At 41.3% G+C, this 20,868-nt stretch overlaps 1 protein-coding gene and 1 long non-coding RNA gene across 15 annotated transcripts in view; one reads left to right on the top strand and one right to left on the bottom strand.

Moving 5' to 3' along the window:
• Positions 1-20,778, top strand: part of LOC135316191 (uncharacterized) — a 26,797-nt gene extending 6,019 nt beyond the window's left edge. Inside the window, exons 2-3 of the long non-coding RNA XR_010375629.1 lie at positions 3,791-3,888; positions 20,178-20,778. This is a non-coding gene — a long non-coding RNA (uncharacterized LOC135316191). The remainder of the gene's footprint in view (positions 1-3,790; positions 3,889-20,177) is intronic.
• Positions 1-20,868, bottom strand: part of STRBP (spermatid perinuclear RNA binding protein) — an 87,264-nt gene that overhangs the window by 24,721 nt on the left and 41,675 nt on the right. For 6 of the 14 annotated variants that reach the window (XR_010375626.1, XR_010375627.1, XR_010375628.1 and 3 more), the window contains exons 7-18: positions 20,773-20,868; positions 19,946-20,057; positions 19,254-19,351; positions 18,682-18,793; positions 17,863-17,988; positions 16,829-17,028; positions 14,325-14,483; positions 12,046-12,180; positions 11,113-11,253; positions 9,354-9,477; positions 7,191-7,235; positions 815-879 (exon numbers count right to left, since the gene is read on the bottom strand). Coding sequence is in view for 11 of the 14 variants with exons in the window: in XM_064468580.1 (XP_064324650.1) it covers positions 857-879; positions 7,191-7,235; positions 9,354-9,477; positions 11,113-11,253; positions 12,046-12,180; positions 14,325-14,483; positions 16,829-17,028; positions 17,863-17,988; positions 18,682-18,793; positions 19,254-19,351; positions 19,946-20,057; positions 20,773-20,868 (1,371 nt within the window). In the remaining 3 variants the exon portion in view is untranslated. Of the gene's footprint in view, positions 1-814; positions 880-4,132; positions 4,579-4,604; positions 7,236-9,353; positions 9,478-11,112; positions 11,254-12,045; positions 12,181-14,324; positions 14,484-16,828; positions 17,029-17,862; positions 17,989-18,681; positions 18,794-19,253; positions 19,352-19,945; positions 20,058-20,772 lie in introns of those variants that run through there. The other 8 variants (XM_064468574.1, XM_064468575.1, XM_064468581.1 and 5 more) reach the window with 4 other exon arrangements.

Raw genomic sequence — 20,868 nt, 5'->3', positions numbered from 1 at the left:
TTTTAAAACTACACATATCATGTGCACCATATAGGTCATAATCCAGAACCATTTTAATCCAAGTAAAATATTTGTTAAAACATTTACTACAGAACTGAAAGGAATTATTTATGGATGGCTGCATCCTAGTTTCTAGCTTTAGAAAACCACAGCTAAGCAAATTACTCATGCAGAGTTAAATCACTGCCTGCCTGCCTTCCTCTCCTCCCACTGCACCCACAAGAGGAAAGCAAACCTGGCTGCTTCACAAATTAATTTGGCCTAATGTAAATTGATCTCTGCAGATTTTAACTGTAATATCATCAAAGTCTCTCATTCTTCATTTGGAGTTCAGCTTTAATAGTTCAGGGAAATAATTTCTCTCTGTATTAGTTAGATAATATCACACATTCCTCCTGTCAGTTTTACTCCATGTACCTATAACCAGGGTATGGCTTTCAGTGCAGGCCACGGCCGTGGCTTTGGTACCTACCCAAGGGTTTCCGACAGGCACGCAGGGAATACAGTGCCTGACACACAGCAGTAGCAATACAGCTTTTTATGCTACACAAGAGAAAAATACTTGCGGGAGAACAGTCTATTGATAAAACCAAACAATTTCTCAAAAGTGTTAAGTAATATTTTTGTTTTTAACTGAAACTGGAATATTTGAAGTGGCCTTGAAAAATACAAAGTTGGAATTCAGACCTACTTATTACCTGTTTAAACATTCAGTTAAACAAGACATAATAAAACCGTGCCATATATAAGATTGTCACAAGTATAGAAAAAAAGCAATAAAAATATTCTTTAAGCTGAAAATAAAATCTCTTACCTTTTATATCACGATCTCAGCTTACAGTCACTACATTTCTGCTTATTTTATACAAGTGCATATGGCTATGAAGGTCCGGAGAGAATGAGAATAAAGTGGTATTAACCTGCTGAAAACTGCTTAAAAGTCTTAAGCTGCAACATATAGATGTTCCAATACCATTTAAAAAAAAAACCATTCACCTTTCAGTTATTGCTGATTGCCGATTCACAATCTCAAAATATCAACATACAAATATTTAAGAGGAAAAAAACTCACTAAATTTAGAGCAGCGAAGCTTTTTTGAACTAAATGTTTACCAAATACTATGTTTTCCTGTCATTTGGTGATGATTTTATGAGACACAAAAGCAATCCATTTTAAAGTCAAGTTCAGGCCTACCCTTTTTGTGCCTCATATTAATGATGTGGGGAAGAGACAGAGAGAGAGAGAGAATATATCATTTAGTTATGATTTTGGAAAAAATATATATTCTATTTTTTCTTCTGCCTTTTTGCTACATTTCATGTCTGCTGACATGTACAATGGTCCAAAACACTACTGCTTCGAGAGTGACCATTGCAAGTCTTTGTAGCAATTTTTATAGGAAACATGCAAATACAGTCATAGTATTAAAATTCCAAAGTACTTCGATAGTGAAAATAAATGCAGGATTCACTGCTTAAAGCAGGCACTCCGCTAGGTTTTGTTTCTTGTTTTGGTGTTTGGTTCCCCCCCCCCCCCCAACACACCAGTCTTTCCCTTCTAGTGTAAAGAAATAACCAGAAGTATATACACATCTATTGCTATGTACCCAAAGAAAGGACTGTGGCTTGGAGTAAGTATTGCTTTTCATTAAATGGAACAAAGTTCAAGAAGTGAGAAAAACACTTAAAAAAAAAAAAAAAAGAAAAAAGCTCAGATTCCATGTCTGAAGTTGAGAAACCTCAAAACAAGCCACGTTTTTTTCTTGCTTTTAAGACATGTACAAAATGCCATTTCGAGCCACACAACCTGATGGTTCTAGAAGTCAGAGAAGAAATCTTGAGGGCCCAAGTGAATAATAAAAGGTGCGATGCTGAGAGGCTGGCAATAGGGACTGTCAATGAAAAAACCACCTACAGTGGGAAAAGAGCAGAGAAGCAAAAACTTCATGTTAATTTCAGAGACTGGGTGAAGCTAAAGCTCCATTTAAATTTCTCTGCTCTTTCAGCTGCAAGTGGAATTTTCATTGTAAAATGGGCACTTTTAATTCTTTGAAGGTATTGAAACATCTAACACTTCCAAGGTTACCACTTTCTAAACAAAGAACTGACAGCTCATTCATATTTTCAGTAAAGCAGAGAAATGTAAAATATGCAGCAAGGGGGCAAGTTTACAATGTGGTTAGTAACTCCCAACAAATGACAAAAAAAATAAAAAATGACTTCTATAAATCATCTGAAATGACTGCCATCATGTTGGAAAAGAGCATAGCGCCCTCCTTGTTTTTGAAATAAGAACAAGTTATTTGGCTTACGAATGGTCATCGTATAGAATTGGTTCAAAGAATATTTTGTTTGAAATTTTACAAAGCTGGGGGTTCAAAAAAAAAAAAAAAAAGAAACTATAAACAGTTGCCAATCAGGGGAACTCCAAAAGAGAAGGGGGGGAGGGGGAAATATGTGTGCAGAGGAAAAAATTCCTTGAATGAATATTTGATTAACAAAAATGGGCTCTTATCAGCCATGCTTTTTCTGCTCCGTGATGGCTTCCTTTCATCCATAGGCCAGCAAAACATATCGGTGATTTACGAGCACCGCTCAATTTGACTACATCCCCAAGACCCTGCTCTTTATTCCAACACTAACGCATGGATGACAACAGCAGGCTCGCCACTACTGGTCAATAGATGTACGTTTTTTTATTAAAGTACCACCGACACCAAACGAAAGCGAAAGCTACGGCAGAAGAAAAACCATTTGAGAGATAAACACATTCCTCAGCGCAAATACTGAGCTTAAGAATAACAGCTGCGGTTAATTCCAAGAAAAGCAGCTTGTTATAAAAGCCACCCCTTATTAAGCTTTTCTAATATTTCTTTCCCTGTAACGGGGGGCGTAGGGGAGGAGGAACTTTACATTGCTTTAAGCACCGTTCTTACACCCTCTTCGTATATAAAGCTCCCCCTGCCTCAGCAGCAGTCTGTTGGAGGACAGTGTATAAAGGCAGCCTTGAAAAGCGCATGAACTAAAGCGAACCTATGAAAAGCAACGGGTGAGGTCTGAGTAGAGAAGTGCAACCAACAATGCTGCTTATTTTGTGGGGTGATACCTTAATAAAGACTACTCGAACCCCTCGTTGGAGCCCACAGCAGTTTTTATGCAGAAGTCTACAGTACATGGAGAGAGCGTGGAGCTGGGGCCTGTCCTGGAATGCCAGACAGCGCACACGCTCCTTATCGGAAAGAAGATTCTTTCGGTTTGAGCACCGACTCTTAGAAAAGTACTGGCCTATGGCTGAAGTGTGTCACTTTTCACAGCAGCACTCAACGAGAACTGGGACAATTAAATAGCAAGTTTTCATGGGGACCTTGTTGCTGCTTTAGATTCTTGTAAATGAAGGGGGAAAAGGAGAACCCTTTGTTCCGATATAAGATTGACAACTAAAATGCTTTCTGTAGAAATGGTGGATGGAAAATCAAGGGTGGGCAGACAATCTTAAAAGTGAAGAAGGCCACAAGAACAAGTGCAATTTGTTTTTTTTTTTTTCTTTTTTTGTTTTGTTTTGTAAAAACAGAAAAGAAAGGAAAACAAGCAGCTTTTGAGCTCTAAAGAACCTGATTGTAACATTATTGTTGTCCTTTCTCTGGGCAATACAGACTTAACTGTGTGTCCCTGTAATTACGTAAAAGTCCTTCTGTGGGAACCTCCCTTGTTTGATACTTATTTCACAGAATGCAACCTAATACAGAGAGACAGCCTACGATTAATTCCCTTTGTTTCGTTTGTTTTTCAGTGTTTTGTGTACAAGTGAAAAGCCTTCTTGGATAATTAAGACTGTGTCTAAAACCACAGTTACAGTATGCTGATCTTAAAGATTCTAAGGAAACTCAGGTACTGATGCTTAACTATAAAAAATAAGATAAAACAATATTTTAACCCATATTTTACTAAGTTTATTACACACCATAATATTTACAAAGTTAAATGTTAACTGTAAAGTTTCTATTGTGTGAGGTTTTTTTTTTATTTTTAGTTTTTATTTTTTAAAGAACTATGCCCTGCATTTAATAACCCTACAACAAGTACAGGTCATTAACTGAATCTGTGTGACTGCATTAGGAAACAGGCAGTACTCTTGTGTTACAACAAAACAGTTTATTTGTGATCAGTGTTTTATATTCTATACATCCTTCACAAATTTAATTTTACATAATCGGATACTTCATTTAAAACGTAAGATTTAAGCTTCTAGTTCTTCCCTATAACAGAAGGCTGGTATAAGTTATTTGAAAATGAGGTAACATTTCACAGAACATTTTTTTCAAGTTTTAGAGAACTAAATTTGCATTTTGTTAAAATCAAAAAGTAGGAAAAAGATGTTTCTTTACAAATGACTTTGCTCAAGTATGTGTTCAAAGAAAACAGGATAAAAAGGCTTTTTTTCTTCTAACATTCTGTACTGTACTGTGTTGTTCAATCAATAGGAATTAGCTTCTGCCATTTGCTAAAAGAATGAGTAGTGGGGAACAGGATAAGTTGGGAATTTCATAACTGGTAACAGAACCATTCTCTTGGGTAAACCTACAGAGAGAAGAAAGGGAGAGGACTCCAAATAAGTTCAGTGATCCAAGAAAGTCAGATAAGAGCTTACAGTAGTGTTCTCATTAACCTTTTCCAGATCAGTCAGTCAATGTGATTTTAGGGTGCAGAGCCCCATAAACAGTAACACTTCAACACTTCACGCTATTTCCAACAGATGGTTAGTTTAAACTTTGCTTTCATTTTTGTCCTGGTGGTTGGTAAGACTAAAGTCAGCAATAGTCCCAAAAGCAGAGTGTGCTTTTGGACGTGAAGCTCTGCTTCATCATCTTTATGATAATTAATCTCCACTATCTCGTTCTATGTTCTGAGTTAATTTCACAGGCCAGTTACAACTGCAGATATTCTAGACAGGCACTGCTGTGCATAAAAGAGAACCCGGAGGGAAACTGTTGAGCAGTTTTGATAAGCATCCAGGTAGGTCAGCCAAAAATCAAGCACCTACAGTAAATTCTGCATCTGCTTCATTATTCTGCATTTCCTCTCCTGTATTGAAGTGGCAAATCTGGAAAGATTAATATCTGCCTGATTTCATGATTATTATAGAGTTCTTGTGGCCTCGCAAACTTCTGCACAATTGTTTGCTTGTTTTTTAAATCTTTCCTATTTAAATTCTAGTATTTAACCTATGTATCCATTTAGAAATCACAAAGCAGCAACAGCAGGTATTCCAGAGCACCAGATGATCAAAGTGAAGTTTCCCAACATGCAACAGCTTACAAAGGCAGAGAGACATGTTTACCTTACAGCCAAAAAGCATTATCCCAGTACTTCGCATCACAATCATAAGACATTAAAAACAGAAACTCTTTATGTGAAAAATGGGGGCATTCAATTCCACAATGCTTTGAAGTCAGTGATATGTCACATACACACAGCTAAGTGACGGAAATCCAGCTCCCAAAATAGGCATCGTGAGAGAAAACACAAACCAGAAGGAATGAATGGAAAAAGCAAGAAAAGCTGCAAGGGAAGTTTGTAACGATTGTACTCTTTTCTTCGGCAGGGAAAGGATTCCTCTTCTGTCACTGTGTCCCCGCTCGTAAAAGTACATACTTGCAGATTCCACTTGTCTTAGTTACAGTCTGTGACTATGGCTTGGAAAGAGCCAAAGGGATTTTTTAAAAAACCCATTACTGTGAGGTAAGCCCTGAACTAAACTTCCTTTCATTTTCCCTGGAGAAAACACGTCGCTGCTCCTTGTGTAATACAACACAAAAGACAACGCACCCAGCACGCTCAGTGGGACAGCGCTGCTGCCGGCTGCTGTTCTGCCAAAGCACTGGGCCAGCCAACAGGGCAGGAGTTCTAAAACTCGGGATTTACTTTCATTTTGAAAGGAGAATTCTACCGTGTAAGTGCAGCCCATGGGCCCGCTCTCCATTCCCTTCCCACTGCAGTACAGAATAGGAGCGGCTGGCCTTAGTCAAGTGAACATCTCCAACAAAGCGGCAGCATTCCTCCACTGTTTATAGCTCATATCTCTACAAGAAAGTAATGAAATCAACGTTCCAAAATACTTTTAATTTTTGTAATGCTATCGGGGGAGCTGGTATTGCCCAAGCTATGCAAATTTCAGAGGAACAAGTATTGCAAATGCTACAAAAGCTAGGAAATTAATAGCAAACTGCAGGCTGTTTCCCATAGGAAAAACTGCAGGCCTTGAACCGTACTCAACTTGCCATTTGAGTAGCAGGCTTCTACCCAGTCCCTGCCACAGGAGAGGACAGGGGGATGGGGTCTGGTGGGCTCGCTTTCTGTGTGCCAGGACATATCACCGACTCCAAACTGCTTTGCTCCCATTGCCACATAAACCTCATTCAAAGTAACCAAAAGGGCCGGTTAGAGGTATGCATTGTTAGTCTAGCATAAAAAAAGCCGGTGGGTAGGGAAAAGCGGAGTTAAGAAAAACCCTTCCATCGTAGCTCTCTGATCATTAGTTTATTTTACAATATTCATGAAACCAGTGCTTTGCCAGCCTAATAACCACTATGTTTCTTAGTAAAAAGCATTGTGGCAAATTACCATGTCCTAGCTTCCTCGCCATCTGACTGCTAACGGTGCAAGCTACGCACAAACCATTCTGCTTGTCCCAAGCAGCAGAATTTCAGCCTGCGAGGGGTGGGGGGTGGGGGTATACGCACATAGACTTTTACTGTACTGGAGATTTCACAGAGTTGATGGCATTAAGGGAGCTTTGTCCACAAGCCAGTTAACACTTGAGGACAAACATTTCGCCAATGTTACTGTAATGCCATTTAGGGAAATATTGGTCAGAGATGCTGAAATAGGCCCTTCGGTAGTCTTTGAATGGAGCATAGATTGGCTGTAAAAAGTAAGAAAACTACTTCAATTCAGTTTCAGTATGAAAGGGAACAGGCAATTAGAACAAGCGGTCCTTCCACAGATCAGGCAAAGCATAGGCAAAAAAGCTACTCCAACCAAAAAAGAACCACAAGGTTATGGCATAAAAGTGTTGTTGTCATGGTTTAAGAGCTTTAATCTCTTTGAATTTCTCCTTGGACTGCCACATTTGGACTGCCACAACAGTTTCTGTATCACTTCTAGTTTGTTAATTATTGGGCTATACATACCGTAAGCTGGCGCAGCTGTGCTATAGCCATATGGTGCTCCGTAGCCTGCAATATAAACAGATCAAGGATGGGTTTTGTTTCCTACAGCATCTGACAACAGTCACTGCTTGCACACCAACACACAGCGAGCGACCCACTCTGGTATATGAAGCAGAACCACAGGAAAAACAAACTCACACTACTACATATAAATCTTGCTGAAAACACTAAAATGCTTCTACGTGGTGGCTTGAAGAACAAGCTACCCAATGACGTGCTTAAGCCTCAGCATCAGAGTTAAATTCCATATTTCATTTCCTTAGCATTTTCTTTCAACTGAAGCCCTCAAGCCGGTACTGTCAGAGCATAGACGTAGCATGATCCAGACATCCCATATTTGCTTATGTTCTTCCTAAAATACAGCCTAATGCAGAGAACAGTCATTTTCCTCAACTTCTGTTATAAAGAGGAGAATGTTAGATGCCTGTGGCAGATACCACATCGTCATCAGGAAAGTGCTGTGAATTCTGCTTTCTCTGCTGTTTCTAACAGACAAAAGAAAGTTTCACAAAGGACATCTGAACACCTGGAGGCAAACAGAGCACAGTATCTTTTTCCCCAGAGAGCTAAGAATGACTCTGGAGTGAGACAAAAAGCCACAGTGGTAACACTGGTCTTGGTTATTACATCTCAGTAGTGCATGAAGGCTTTACAGTTTGTTTTTTTTTCTGATGGGATAGCTTGTGTCCATCACAAAAAGCATGAGATTTCTGAGAAGAGGGGATGAAGAGAAATAATCGGTGAAGGCCAAGGCAATAAAAGCTAAACAACTACAGTGGCTGGGAAAGTAAACCTATTTCTGGAGTTATTCCATGCTGGCAAGAAGCATGCCCCTGGCAGGTTCAAGTGTCTCATAAATGACTCCTCAGGCAGAAAGACAGTTCCAAAAACAATGTTAACAGCCATTAAAAATGAATTACTGGATTTTAATATTTATAATTACATCAACATACAGGAACAATGAAGACGACATCCTGTCGACTGTGCCAGGAAGCAAGTCTAGCAAACAGGACTATGGTATTAGCATGTGTGAACTGCTGAAGGGTATAATTAGAGCTCATGCTGTAATCTGAAAACCTGAGCGTGAGGAATGTAAGGTTGTTTTTTTTGGAAGCTACTGGATTTGCTTTGATTAAGGAATCTCCAGCATCTCATTCTTACAAATTTGTGGTTCTTATTCCAAGGAAAGACAACATTTAGATTCCCTTTACATGTCACCTGCAAGCCTCAGACATGGAGAGTCACACAGACCAAGGCACTTTGGAAAGTAAGGGGAATGAGAAAGTGAACACTTTGATAATTTTTCCCTGCATTTACATTCTAACACCTTACACTCTATGCACTCTATGTGCCTGTCATATTAAAAACAAAACAGCACAAGAAAAAACCCTACACTATTTTGTACCAGCCAGCAGTAGCTGAGCACTTCACCTCTTAAAGTTTTGCTTCTCATGGTTGCAAACCTGCCCTAAGGAATCAGCAGTGAGATATCCTGACTAGTAACTCATCTGCTCTGCACAGTAAGCACCGAGGATAAGTGTGAACCAGGAGGCCCTTGGATTTCAAAAGATGTTTCTACTAATCAGACCAATGCAGCAGGGATGATGAATTAACCAGAGTTTGAATGGGAATTCTTTTACTTCTTTTTTTTTTTTTGGCCACCACAGAAGCTCCAGGATGTGCAATTCGTGTGGAAGGTTTCTGGGAGCACAGTGACTCCTGAGCTTGCCAACTTCATCTCCACAAGGGTTTCTTGGGAAAGCCACTCCTAATGATAAAGGGCACACGGTCCCAGAGGTTCTTGTCTAGGAAGGGAGTTTGGCAATTGTGCCACAGCAGTGAACTATGAAGACAACATATAATAAAATAATAAAGCCAGGAAAGCCATAATGCCTGTAACTGTGTGCTCTGTGCATGCCGAGCTTCAAGTTGTACACTCATAAAGGGCAGGTACTGCCAGTTTTTCAGCTCTTTGATTTATTCAAAGCCCCATGAATTCTCCCTCCTGCTTCATCTCGGATGATTAAAGCTGAAGAAATCACTTACGTAGGTGACTGACACACATGGAAAAGAACACCCTGGCAGACAAAAGTCAAACTATTAGCTGTTAGTGTCATGCCTTACCTGGCGTTATGTATCCAGTAGCAGCAGCTGCCCCAACGAACGCCCCTCGTGTTAAAGCACCTCGTCCTCTGCCTCGAACAGCCTGGACTGCTGCAGAAACAGCTGTATTGACAACCCCTTTAGTCTGCCCAGAGTAATAAAGAATAGCAATTCAGAAAGTGAAAGCATTGCTGGAAATACAAGGCCATCTGCATTAAATCACCACCTTTTAAAAATCTCTTTAAACATGCTTGATGCACCAGCCTTGTTAAAGGTGGAATAGAGACCGGAGAAGTACTGTCCTAAAGCATCTGACTGACAGGAGCCAAGTGAGTCCCTCGCCAGGTGACTGACTGCAGGGCACAGCAGTGCACACTGAGCCTAGGAGCATGCTCACTTCACTCAGACTGGGTGTTATTCACCTCATTTTGGTTGTGTGAGCATGAACGAACACCGGGGGCTTCTGACCCTTTCCCTGCTGTGCCTCGCTGCTGTCTTTCCCACCTCCTTACAAACTTCCTCTCTTTGATGTACATTGTCTTTGCTTCTCTCCTACCATTCTGACCTGACACAGCTTCAGCAGGGCCTGGATCTCACCCCAAAGACAAATAACCACCTCATGACAACACCAGACTGCTTTAACCTAGCTTTACTAGAATGCCACCTTCCTTCTCCCATTGTCACCACCTACACGCAAAAGAACGGCAAGGCGTTACAGAAGCTGTTGTTGCTCACTGCATGAGAGCACAGCTTTGCTGTACTAGGTGCCCCAGCTGCCCCCTGAAAACAATAAAATCATGAAAATCCAGGTCTTCAAAGCCAAGTTTGGCAGTTATTGCCACCAATGACCTGCTGCAAAAAGAAGACATGAACAGCAAGAAAAAAAAAAAAAGAAAAATCAGAATTTAGGAAGTGCCTCAATCAGAGGTCATTTTCAGGTAGTGTTTTCCTCATTGACTAGACTTTCGACACACTAATGGAAACTGACAGGTCTTAGTGAAATGGAGAGGACTTATTAGTTACAGAACAAAAATGAAAATTAGAGTTGACTGTTATCTTTTGTAAGTGTATTTTATGATACATTCTGCTCCAGCATGAAATGACCAGAAAATCCTGATTCTAACGTATTTGCACAAAAGAGACACAAATTGTAATCCTGAAGGCTTAGTTCAGACTGTAGTCCTCTGGAGGAAGAACACTCTTAATTAGTTTCTGCTCTGTTCAACCCTAATCTTAATAGGTTTGAGAGACCATTGTGGCTGTTAAACCTAATGGACAAGAGTGAGCTCTTTATTGTACAAGTCTTCCTCACCAAACAAAACGGCTCATATGAAAAGTTGAAAAGATGCAAAGAAGGTGCAAAAATTTCAGCTGACTCCCAAATCTAGAGTTAAGGCCTTTACCTGGCTATAAATGACTTATCCCCTCAGTCTGCGCACCTTACCCTATGAAGGAGCACACTATGGCTCTGGCCTGAAATACAGGAGACATCCACATCATCACTGGTGGAACCGCTGATCTTAGTGTGTCTCCTCCAGCTAATCAGCACCCCTCTTTCTTTGTGCCTCCTTTTCTACTCTATTTCCCACCCTATGGTCCCAACTATCAGATTATATTATTATACTACAATAATTATTACAGAAAAATCCAAGTAGAAACCTTACATGTTTGCATAAAACAAGAGACTGAAATCACTTGCTTCCCGTAGAAGTTCCTGTATCAAAAAACAACCCAGAGCTGTGATAACAGAGCAGTCCGAAAAGCAAATAACAACTCTTACCTGAGGAAGAATCTTCTTTTTCTTGTTGTTTGCTGCATTAGGCCCAGAAAACAGTTTTTCAAGTGCTGCTAATGCAGCACTTGCTTTTGCTACTTTCTTATTTGGGCCTGCACCTCTGAACTTCTGCCCATCTACTTCTACCTGAAAATTGAGACATGAGTTTAGGCCTAGTATTTATTCTTGGGCATATCATGCTGCACCCACTCATCATGACGTGCCATCCATAAAGCACTTCAGTAATTTAAAAAAAAAAATCCTTAGTGTTTTATGTGATAAATTTCTATTGCTTCTAGATTAGGAAGCTGATAAAGAATACCCAAGTGATCCCATGAACCATTATGTCTCAGATATTAGGAATCTGGAAACTACAAGTGCAATTCAAAGAGGTCCAGTATATCTATGTGATCTATGTGATACTGAATTCAGCTGGGATGCTAAAGAGCTTTAGAGCCCAGTGCTACTTCAGAGATAGCACAAGCAGATGAAGAAATCAAATGAGCTTGCCCTCTGCTACAGTCATTCCAAATACCCTTCGGTAAGCTGGCAACAGGAGATCGGAATCGGGCCACTGACATGGGGTTACCAAGTGTGTCTGCAAAATTGGCAAACCAGGTATTTTTGCCCAGCTGTGGATCTTCTACTTCCCTCCTCCTCCTCATGTCAAAACCTGATGCAGTTTGGGGCTGTCACAATCCAGTTTTAATTCTAATTGTATTTTCCTAAAGCATAAAAGACATTCCTTTCCTCAGACATCACAGCAGCAGTAAGAGGTAAGAGTAAGGTTTATTCAGATACACCTGAAAACGTCACCACCAGAGACGTGCATTGCAAAAAGCAACATACCAACAAATCTGAACTGCAGCAGCAAGCAGCTCCAAAGACTGACGCACTCTTAATAAACCTACCTACCAACTCTAATTCTGCTTCACTCACCTCCATCACAAAGCGCTTATCATGGCTTCCACCTGTCTCAGAGATGAGCTCGTACTTCAGACCTCTTCTTTTTTCATTGAGCTCCATCACTGGGTTTTTGCCACTTGCTGTGAGTATAGGACCCTGAGTTCTTACCTAGAGAGACATTTATGGTGTTGTGTTAGAGCCTTTATCTCTTCAGAAGGCAGACAAACATCTACAACACCGCGGCTTACAGCACCACATGGCCAGCCACTTCAAGAATGGCAGCCTTATCACTGTGTCAAGCCTCTGCAATAGCTTGTTCTTCCCAACACGCAGGCCTTGGCAGGCTTCCCAGGAGCGGACCTGTATCAAAGATAACACTGCCTTGGCTTCAGCATAACATGCTGTGCTAGAACAGCAGATGTGTCTTTGCTAAAGAACGGCAAGGGGACAAACAATACTGTAAAAGAAGTCACGCCCTCTTTATTTCTGTTGGTGAGAGCTACTGTCCTGACGGCCTGGTCTGGTGTCTGCACAGGCTGAGCATTACCCCAGCTGCACTTGGAATTTCAACCTTGAAGGATTCCAAAGCTGAAGCTGAGGCCACGGTGTCAAGTTCCTTGAAATCGAAGGTTTTATCACTGAAGGAGAGATTAGCCTTCCCAACCTTGCACACATCTCTGCTGCTCGATCTAATTACCTCCTGGCACTACTGAGCTCTGACTGAAGAAGTCTCATATCCTGGATCACATGTTTCAGCAGAAATATCTGTAACTGTTTGGAAAAAGGAGATGTTGGTGCACCAGTGTATCAGCCTGCACTGGAGTGCACTCAGCTACAGATACAAACGACTCACTAATGAAGAAAAAAATTATTAAGGGATCAAACCAATATTTTTCAAAGCAACTTCGTTTTTTGGATAAAGATCAGGAGTCCTAGTAACAGGACCTGCTCTTTGAAAGTAAAGTGCCTCAAATGTGTAAACATGGAAACCCGAAGTCATGCAGCTTGGGAAATACCTTGGTCACCTTCAAATATTACCCACTTTTGTAATAAAATATAATAAATTTTAAGGGAAAATTAACAGATCCGTTTGATGAGTACAAAATACCCCATTTCCTTTCCCTGGAAATGCCTCGGTGGACTAAATACATAAGTGAATTGAGTTGTCCGTGATTACGTGCTGTGTGGAGATTAAGTGGCTTCCACTTGAAGAAATTAATGTTTTTAACATTGTGGCATGTATTCAGAGAACAGGACGATTACTTATATTTGCAGCACACAATGCCTGTAGTCCTGGCAAAAAGCATTAGAATGAAAAAGAAAGCACAGATCTACAACAGTTTATCAGTACAGCCCCCAGAGAACTTGCCACGGAGCTACTGGGCAGACAAATACACAAATTAAAGCTGTTACTCAGTCTTTACACAGGATGCTTCTCTAAAATCCCTGGTGGAAATTATGGACACTGGCCACGGAAATCAGGAAGAGAAGGGTGAAAAGGATGACACCTAAGCATGAGTTTAAAACCTCCTGGTTTCTCAATGGTGAAAAGAAACAAATAACAGAAATACTTTAAGGAAATATCCAATTAATGTACTACAGACCCACCACAGCTTGATTCCTGGGGACTTTCCGCCAAAGTTACTGAAGTTACTGGAATCTTATCCTTTGAGGAATACTCTATTTCCCACAACTTCAGTGAGAAAACAAGCACAGCATGCTCCTTACAGTGCCTGACTTCAGCCACCACTGCCAAAGTCAGAGTATGTTACACTGAAACTGGAGCATTTTCAGTGCAGCTTTTTCTCATCCATTCAATATGCATAGGGGTATTAGGTTTTACATTACTGAACGACTCCTAATGAATTTTTATATTTTCATTGGTCTTTGTGTGTATCAGTTTAAAGACTGCCTCTGTAAGCATACCTTTTTGACAAACCCCCTATTACAAAACAGAAATTGTGAAATTTGCATTACCAGAGCCCAAAGGCACCAAACAAGATGGAGCTGTCCCAGTCGTAAGATCATACATAAGCTCACTAGAAGAGACAACACCTGTCTCCAAGAGTTTATGGTCTTATGGTACAAGATGGCCACCCACCTTAAACTTGAGGAAAGGAGGCACAAAGATCTGTTATTTGCCCACAGTGACACAAAGCCTTCGGCAGATCTGAGACTGAAAACCATCTCTTAATTCCTCATCCACCACCCTACCTGAAACACCATCCTCTTCTGGGAATAGAGAAAAACAAAAACCCCAAACCCAAACCTGACCCCTCTCTATCACTTGTACTTTTTAATGCAATACTCACCTCTAGGGTAGCGGAGGTGTCAGCTGTGGAATTGCCAGTATTATTGCTTGAGATTGAAGACGTCGTTTCATTTTTACCTTCTGTATCTGATTTTTCATCAGAACTCATACACTCCACATCTGCATCAAAACCAGTTGGATACCCCATCGCTTGTAAAACCTACAACAAAGCCATGTGAAATGACCTGTAAAACAGGTAGCAGTACAGCAACGAACACAATGCTGATCACAATACAAAAGAGCGCCCACTGAACGCTTAATAAAGGCAGACTGCTTAGAAATACGCTTTCTCCTGTGTTGCAATGGAGAAAAACACAATAGCAATGGGGGAAATAGTTCCAGGTTTCCAAAAGCAGAATCAACACGAACAGAATTTTAGTCTCAAGGTTAGAAGTTACTCATAAGCATCATTCATCATCTCAAGAATTCTTTGTAAAGTAATAATTAAAATTCAGAAGCGCATTCACTGCATGGCACTGCTTAACAATATGATAAGGAGATTGTTTTGCACCCCACTTCCCCCTCTCTGTATTTGGACAGACTGAGAGATTGGCTGTAGGGACAACAAGACAGTCTTACGAGAATTAAAGCATTGTACTTCTACAAGGTGCTACTTCTGGAGCTTCCTAGGAAACTGCTGGCAACAGCCGGCAGGTACCCAAGTAGTACACAAAACGTGTCCCTGCAGCTGGAGGACTCATAGCCTCTCCCTTGCTTGCATCTTTCAGGAACACTAGAGGGTAGATGCTTCCAAAGCAGGTGTACCAGGAGCAAGTTACTGAGCTGATATGGGAGGTGAAGGAATGGCCGGCCAGCAGAGCAACAAACTCTCTGCGCTAAGCTGTCCTCTTAGTCAGCCACGTCACAAGCTCCAAGCTTTCTCCATGCTGCTTACAACCAGCAGCTGCACAGCAAATGGAACTTTACTGGCTGAGGTACTATTCACCAGTTCCTTCACAAACATCCTCCCCTAACAAGGCCAGCCTCTCCTTCAGCCAGCCACCTAACCTGGTTGTACGGACGTACCAGACCCGAGCCCGAAACAATCTGAAAAGAACCTGAAGCTCCACTGAAAATTTAGTCCCAAAAAGAAAGTTTGCAAAAATCACTTGTGTTCCAACACTGAACTGCGAAGCGCATGGATATCTCCAGGCTCTGCTCCCATACAACCATGGTACATTTGACTGCATTGTCAGGGCTTCTAAATTTTAAAAAGGTCAGATCTAGAAACTGAAATAGTCACATTATTCCCTCTTATAAGTCTGAGAAAGCAGGGCATGGATCTGCCGGGAATAAAAAAAAAAAAAAAAGAAAGGAAAAAAAGCTACTCTCTACCACACACCCATTTCCTGTTGGCTTGAACCACAGATGTTTTGAAGTATAGCCCAGGATTTGTATATATGTAAATTTGGAGAATACAGAGCGGGGCAGGCCCCAGCACAGATCTGGCTGACACAGAGAGGTTCAAGGGCAGAGAAGTCACAGCTTTTCAGGGCAAGGTTGTCTTTTTTTTTTTTTAAACAGCTGCAGGGAGGGAGGCAAAATAAAAAGAATGAGGCAGAAGGTCTGGAAGGACACGCATGCAGAGAGCTACTTTTTTTTCCTGCAGGAACACCACATTCCCTCTGATACTTCTGGACACTTTGAACTTGAAAGCACATGGGACAATGGGATTTTCAAAACTGAAATCAAAGGAAAGCAGAAAGTTGCCAGATGAAGCTTCTGAAAAGGAAATTCTTATTCAAAACAACGAAGCACAGAACGACAGATGGGCTTGTTCCTATCGTAAGTGAGTTCTATTAAAAGAGGTTCTGTTTCACATGAATTGTCTGCAGGAAACTTTCGTTTCTTCCCAGAAACCCAGCAGGCTTGGTCTGTTTTAGCAGTCTGAGCTGTCCTCAGCAGCACAAGGATGTTCATGTTGGGTGTTCCAGTCTGTCGCTGCTTTACAGACCTAAGCTCTCCTGTGTAGAGCACCTAGAAGAAGCAACAGTAGGCTGACTGGTACCTGAATGCTACTAGTCTCTTACTGAAAAACTGACTGGAGACCAATCATTTATGTACACTATCTATCCCAGTGCGCAAAGGTACTCTCCAGGCAGTGAAGACAGAAAACGAACTCCGCGTTTCCAGCAGCTCACAACACAGGACTGGACAGAGAGAAGAAAGGGGAGAAAGAGGGAGCCACCAACATGCCGTTTCCAAACCAACAGGAGGAAGGAGTAGAGCAAAACAAAACTGAACCCCTCCAGTCCAGAACTTAAACCCCACATTCAATCCACTGTCACATGAGCTGCAGAGCCCTGGGAAGTCCCCCCTGCCCTCCGTTAGTATAGAGCCAGGATGCTCTCTGAACCATGCCCAGCTGTGGCTATGGTACATCGGTGGTAGCTCCACTTCACCCAAATTTTTTTAATTTTGAGGTTGCACATTACTAGTTCTAACTGTATTTCATGCTCTGTGTTCCAAGATCTGGGGTTAGCAGATTACTTTAGGCTGCCTTACCTTCACTGCCACATGGAGCTTGGCTGTTTTCTTAGAAGGTCCCGATGCTTCATATGTCGTACCATCAACATCTACAGACATTGTGAAGACTGGGGCATGGACTGGACCAGACTGTGACAGCAGCTTATACTGAAGCCCTGGCCTGATTTGGTTCAGCCTCATCAGCGCATTCATGAGATCTATTGCTTTACTATCTAGTACTAGTACAAGATAGTAGAAAGGGGCGTGGGGGAGGAGGGAAAATGAACAAAACAAGATGAACAGAAAAATGAAACAGTTTGCATTTCAATGCCTTCTGTCTGTATAAAGGAGCAAAACAACTCCTCAGCCTCTCAGAGGTTGAAGATAGCCGTAACGCTGTGAAGTCTTTAACAAGCCATTCCACTTTTGGGTAACAACTATAATTACCCATTTTTTTATACTGTTAACACAATTCTTTTGCAGCTAACTATATCCTTTCTGGCTGCTATAAAAGGAGTAACAAGTTTTACAGGTAGTAAGGAACCAGATCCAGAACTGGCACCAAAGTAGAGCAATGAAAACAGCCCCCAGAACTGACTGGATCCCAGCAACGCTGAGAGACTTCTAGTCTGTGCATACATGCAGTGTCAGAGTTTTGTAAATTAAGCATTTTATTTTTCTTGTGGGAGGTCTTGAGAGACCAACAGCTAGCTCAAGAAGGGGAAGAACGCAAATGTTCACACAGCAAAGTCACGGCAGTATTTTGGAAAAAAAAAAACAACCCACAGTACAGGGACATTATAAATAAAATACCTCAGCTGCTTGGGCAACTTATATTTTCCTGAAACGTGATGGGTAATCCCATTTAAAAATGCAAATCATTCAGTTAGTAAAACACGTCAGGAGAAATTCAGATGCACAGCAAGAGATGTGTTTGACATTCCGAATGTGGGGTGATAGAGACAACATTTTTTGTTCCAAAGACTTTTTCACACCAACACAGAGAAGCTTTTGAACCACCTCCCACTGTATAATAGATCTTTGAAAACAGAATGGAGAAGTGTTGCACTTACTTTTCCTTAGATTACGCTTCATCTTTTTATTTGGATCTTTATCATCCCCGACACTATCTTCAAACGGTCTCTTAAGAGCAGACGAGCCTGTACCTAGGGTATAAATTTCCTTGTAATATGGATATGCTATTAGAAAAACAAAATTCCACAGCAGGAGTCTGATTAGTCCCATACTGTTCCTTGCATGTTTATAATGAAAAGAACTCAACCGTCAAAGCTTTTTTATTGCTATACATAAGCCAACATTAGCTTATTGCTCACTGTACTGTGCCATGCAAGATGTCTGTTTCCAATATCACGTGTGATATAAGTAGTGTAATTCTGCAGTGTTGTTCTTTACAGTTAGGCTTAGGCAAGAACTCTAATAGTATTGTTTTTACAAAAATATACATGGAAATTTATTCTTATTAGATGTATATTGTTTTCTTGAGTAGTATTGAGTAATTCTTATTAAGGACACTCATTATATGCTTTTTGACCAGCCTACGGTCTCTCCTTCCCCAGCATAAGAATCACAAACACTGCTTTTACTCTTCAGACCCAAAGGACTTTGTGCTTAAAGAAAATCATCAGCTATATTCTACCTGTACTGCTGCTCCTGTTGGAACTTCTAGAGAACAGAACTTGCACATTTTCTCCTAACAATGAAATTAAAAAAACCCAACCGACCAAAGAAAACCCCCAAAACCAAACCACGCATTTGACACAAAGAAAAGACTTTACCTTACATTCCCAGCATATAATTCAGGAATTTTACCCATTCTAAATTAACATAGTTTACTGCCCAACCAGTGATTTTTTTGAGCAAACAATACCTACCTTCTTTGTCAGTTACTGACCAGGAATATTTCTGAAATGATTTATTTGATGGGAGGGGATCCATTTCCAAAACCTTATAGATCTGACCAAAGGCTGATAATCTGAGGGCGTGCTGTAAGGTGACAGTAGAAATGTAAGTTACATCACAGCACTGCTTTGCCTCGGTTGTCCAAGTTTCTAAATTTTGTAGACACAAATCCACTTTTTCTATGAGAAGACAGCTTCTACGACAGCTACAGAAAACACTGATGTCTAAAAATTTACCACTCATTAATTTCTGTAATACGAAGTGCACGTTGACAGGGAGCCTACTCAAGGGCTCTGTGCCATAAGCACCTGAGGTGGGATGCAAGTGGTGCACAGACATCAGAGCACCTTCTGTAAGGATTAGGTTTCATACACATTTAACCTTTGCGCTCAGGAGCTCTCCTATAATCCTTCCAGGGCAGCGCACTGGAAGAACTGTCACGTCTGCCATTAAAATAAGCTATCCTAGCAAAGCATACATGGTATTAAGGAGCTGAAACCCTCAATGTCATAGTATCTAGCTCCTCAGAAGTGGAGTTTTCTACCTGAGCACTGTGTGTAATGGCTTCTTTTTGCTGAACTGTCATATAGGACAAAGCATCTGTTGGCTCCCGTTCACAGGGGTCATGCAGACCAGGGCCTCCTAGAGGGGAAAGAGGCAAAGCAGGTTATTGAGAGTAAACGAGAAGCAATATGAAAATGAGGACTGATGGACACCACAACAGCTAGCCTCTGTCTTCAGCAGAGCAGGAAGCGCACCTCTGCTAGTACGGGATTCAAACATCATGCAAAGCAAGCCAACGCCAAGATTTTAGTCCCTTGCAGCAGTGGCCGCAGAACTTGTCGGGGTTAACACTGCACACGTATAATAGTGTGAACTAAAAGCAGTAGGTTTAAACAAACAAATAATTTGGGTAGATATGTGGATTTCAATGAATCTGTAGAAAGCAGATGGTCGTTAAGTCTATTTATTTGCAATGCCTTAATGAAATAGGGGTTAATTTATAAACAAACCTAACATTCCCCATTAACTTCTACTGCATTCAAACAGTTACAACCATGCGACTTCCTTTCTTTTCTTTATTCCTTTTAATTTTAAACAAGAGACCATTTATTTAGCTCTGCTGCAAGTCAGGAATTCAAGACAGGCATTTTTCATCTAATCATACAGCAAAAGCAAAACGTTAAGGCTGTCTGATCACCCTTCTGTGTTCCTGGCGTTACTTTGGCCCCTTACCGGGAAGCAGAATTCCAGACGCCAAACACTCCATCACTCGTCGCAATGCTTCCCCAGCGCCCAAAGGTCTATTACAAGTACCTATAGATTTTTCACATATAAGCTCGAGTGGCTAGAAGACATTAAATTACGATTAGTATGGACACAAGGGTAACGGTAACTGCAGTTAAATATGGAGGGGTAGAGGGGAAGAACATTCACATCAGCTTACTTCATTCTTAATCCACTACAGGTTTAACTGACAGAGACATCCATCCCAGAGGACAGTTCATGGCATGTCTGTTTGTTCCCTGCTCTGAGTCACCTTTTGAGGAAACCAACTGCTCTCCATTAACTGCCCAGGAAGTCTGAAAGGAGGAGCCTTCTAAAGCCAAGTCACCTGAATATTCTCCTCCTCTCAAAGGGCTGTTGGTTCTACATGAGCGAAACACTGCCTCCACTGAGCTACACAGCGTTCCTCTCCGGGTACGCAGCGCATTTGGCCCTCTGGTAAGAGCAGCACATTGTGGTAGCAGGATATTTTTGAAAAGCTAAACTTGGAGGCAACAAGTGGGATTCTGTTGCAAATCCATGAGGATGTGTGAGGCCCCACAACATTCTGCCTCCTTCCATGGTATCTGTACATCTTACAGACTGAACAAATACTCGCCTTCTCTTTCCTTCCCATAATCGCTTTTGACACAGGTAACAGTTAGTGTGGAGTAAAAGGAAGGGGGGTTTCAGGAGGACTTTCACACATTGCACTGCTTTCTCCAATCCAGACACTGCTACAGTTCTCAGGAGATCCAAGACCTGACCTTGTGGCCTTCAACTCCTTCTGTACTTACCCATCCTTTCAGTGGTGCCCATGTGGGGACTCTGTTGCACAAATCCCGCAGAATACGAAGGACAATTACACATGATTTTAGTCCATTTGCCCTGGC

This window comes from Phalacrocorax carbo, chromosome 18 (genome assembly GCF_963921805.1).
Source record: "Phalacrocorax carbo chromosome 18, bPhaCar2.1, whole genome shotgun sequence".
Taxonomy (NCBI): domain Eukaryota; kingdom Metazoa; phylum Chordata; class Aves; order Suliformes; family Phalacrocoracidae; genus Phalacrocorax; species Phalacrocorax carbo.
Note: the sequence above shows the minus strand (reverse complement) of the source record. Positions and strands in the feature narration are given on the sequence as shown.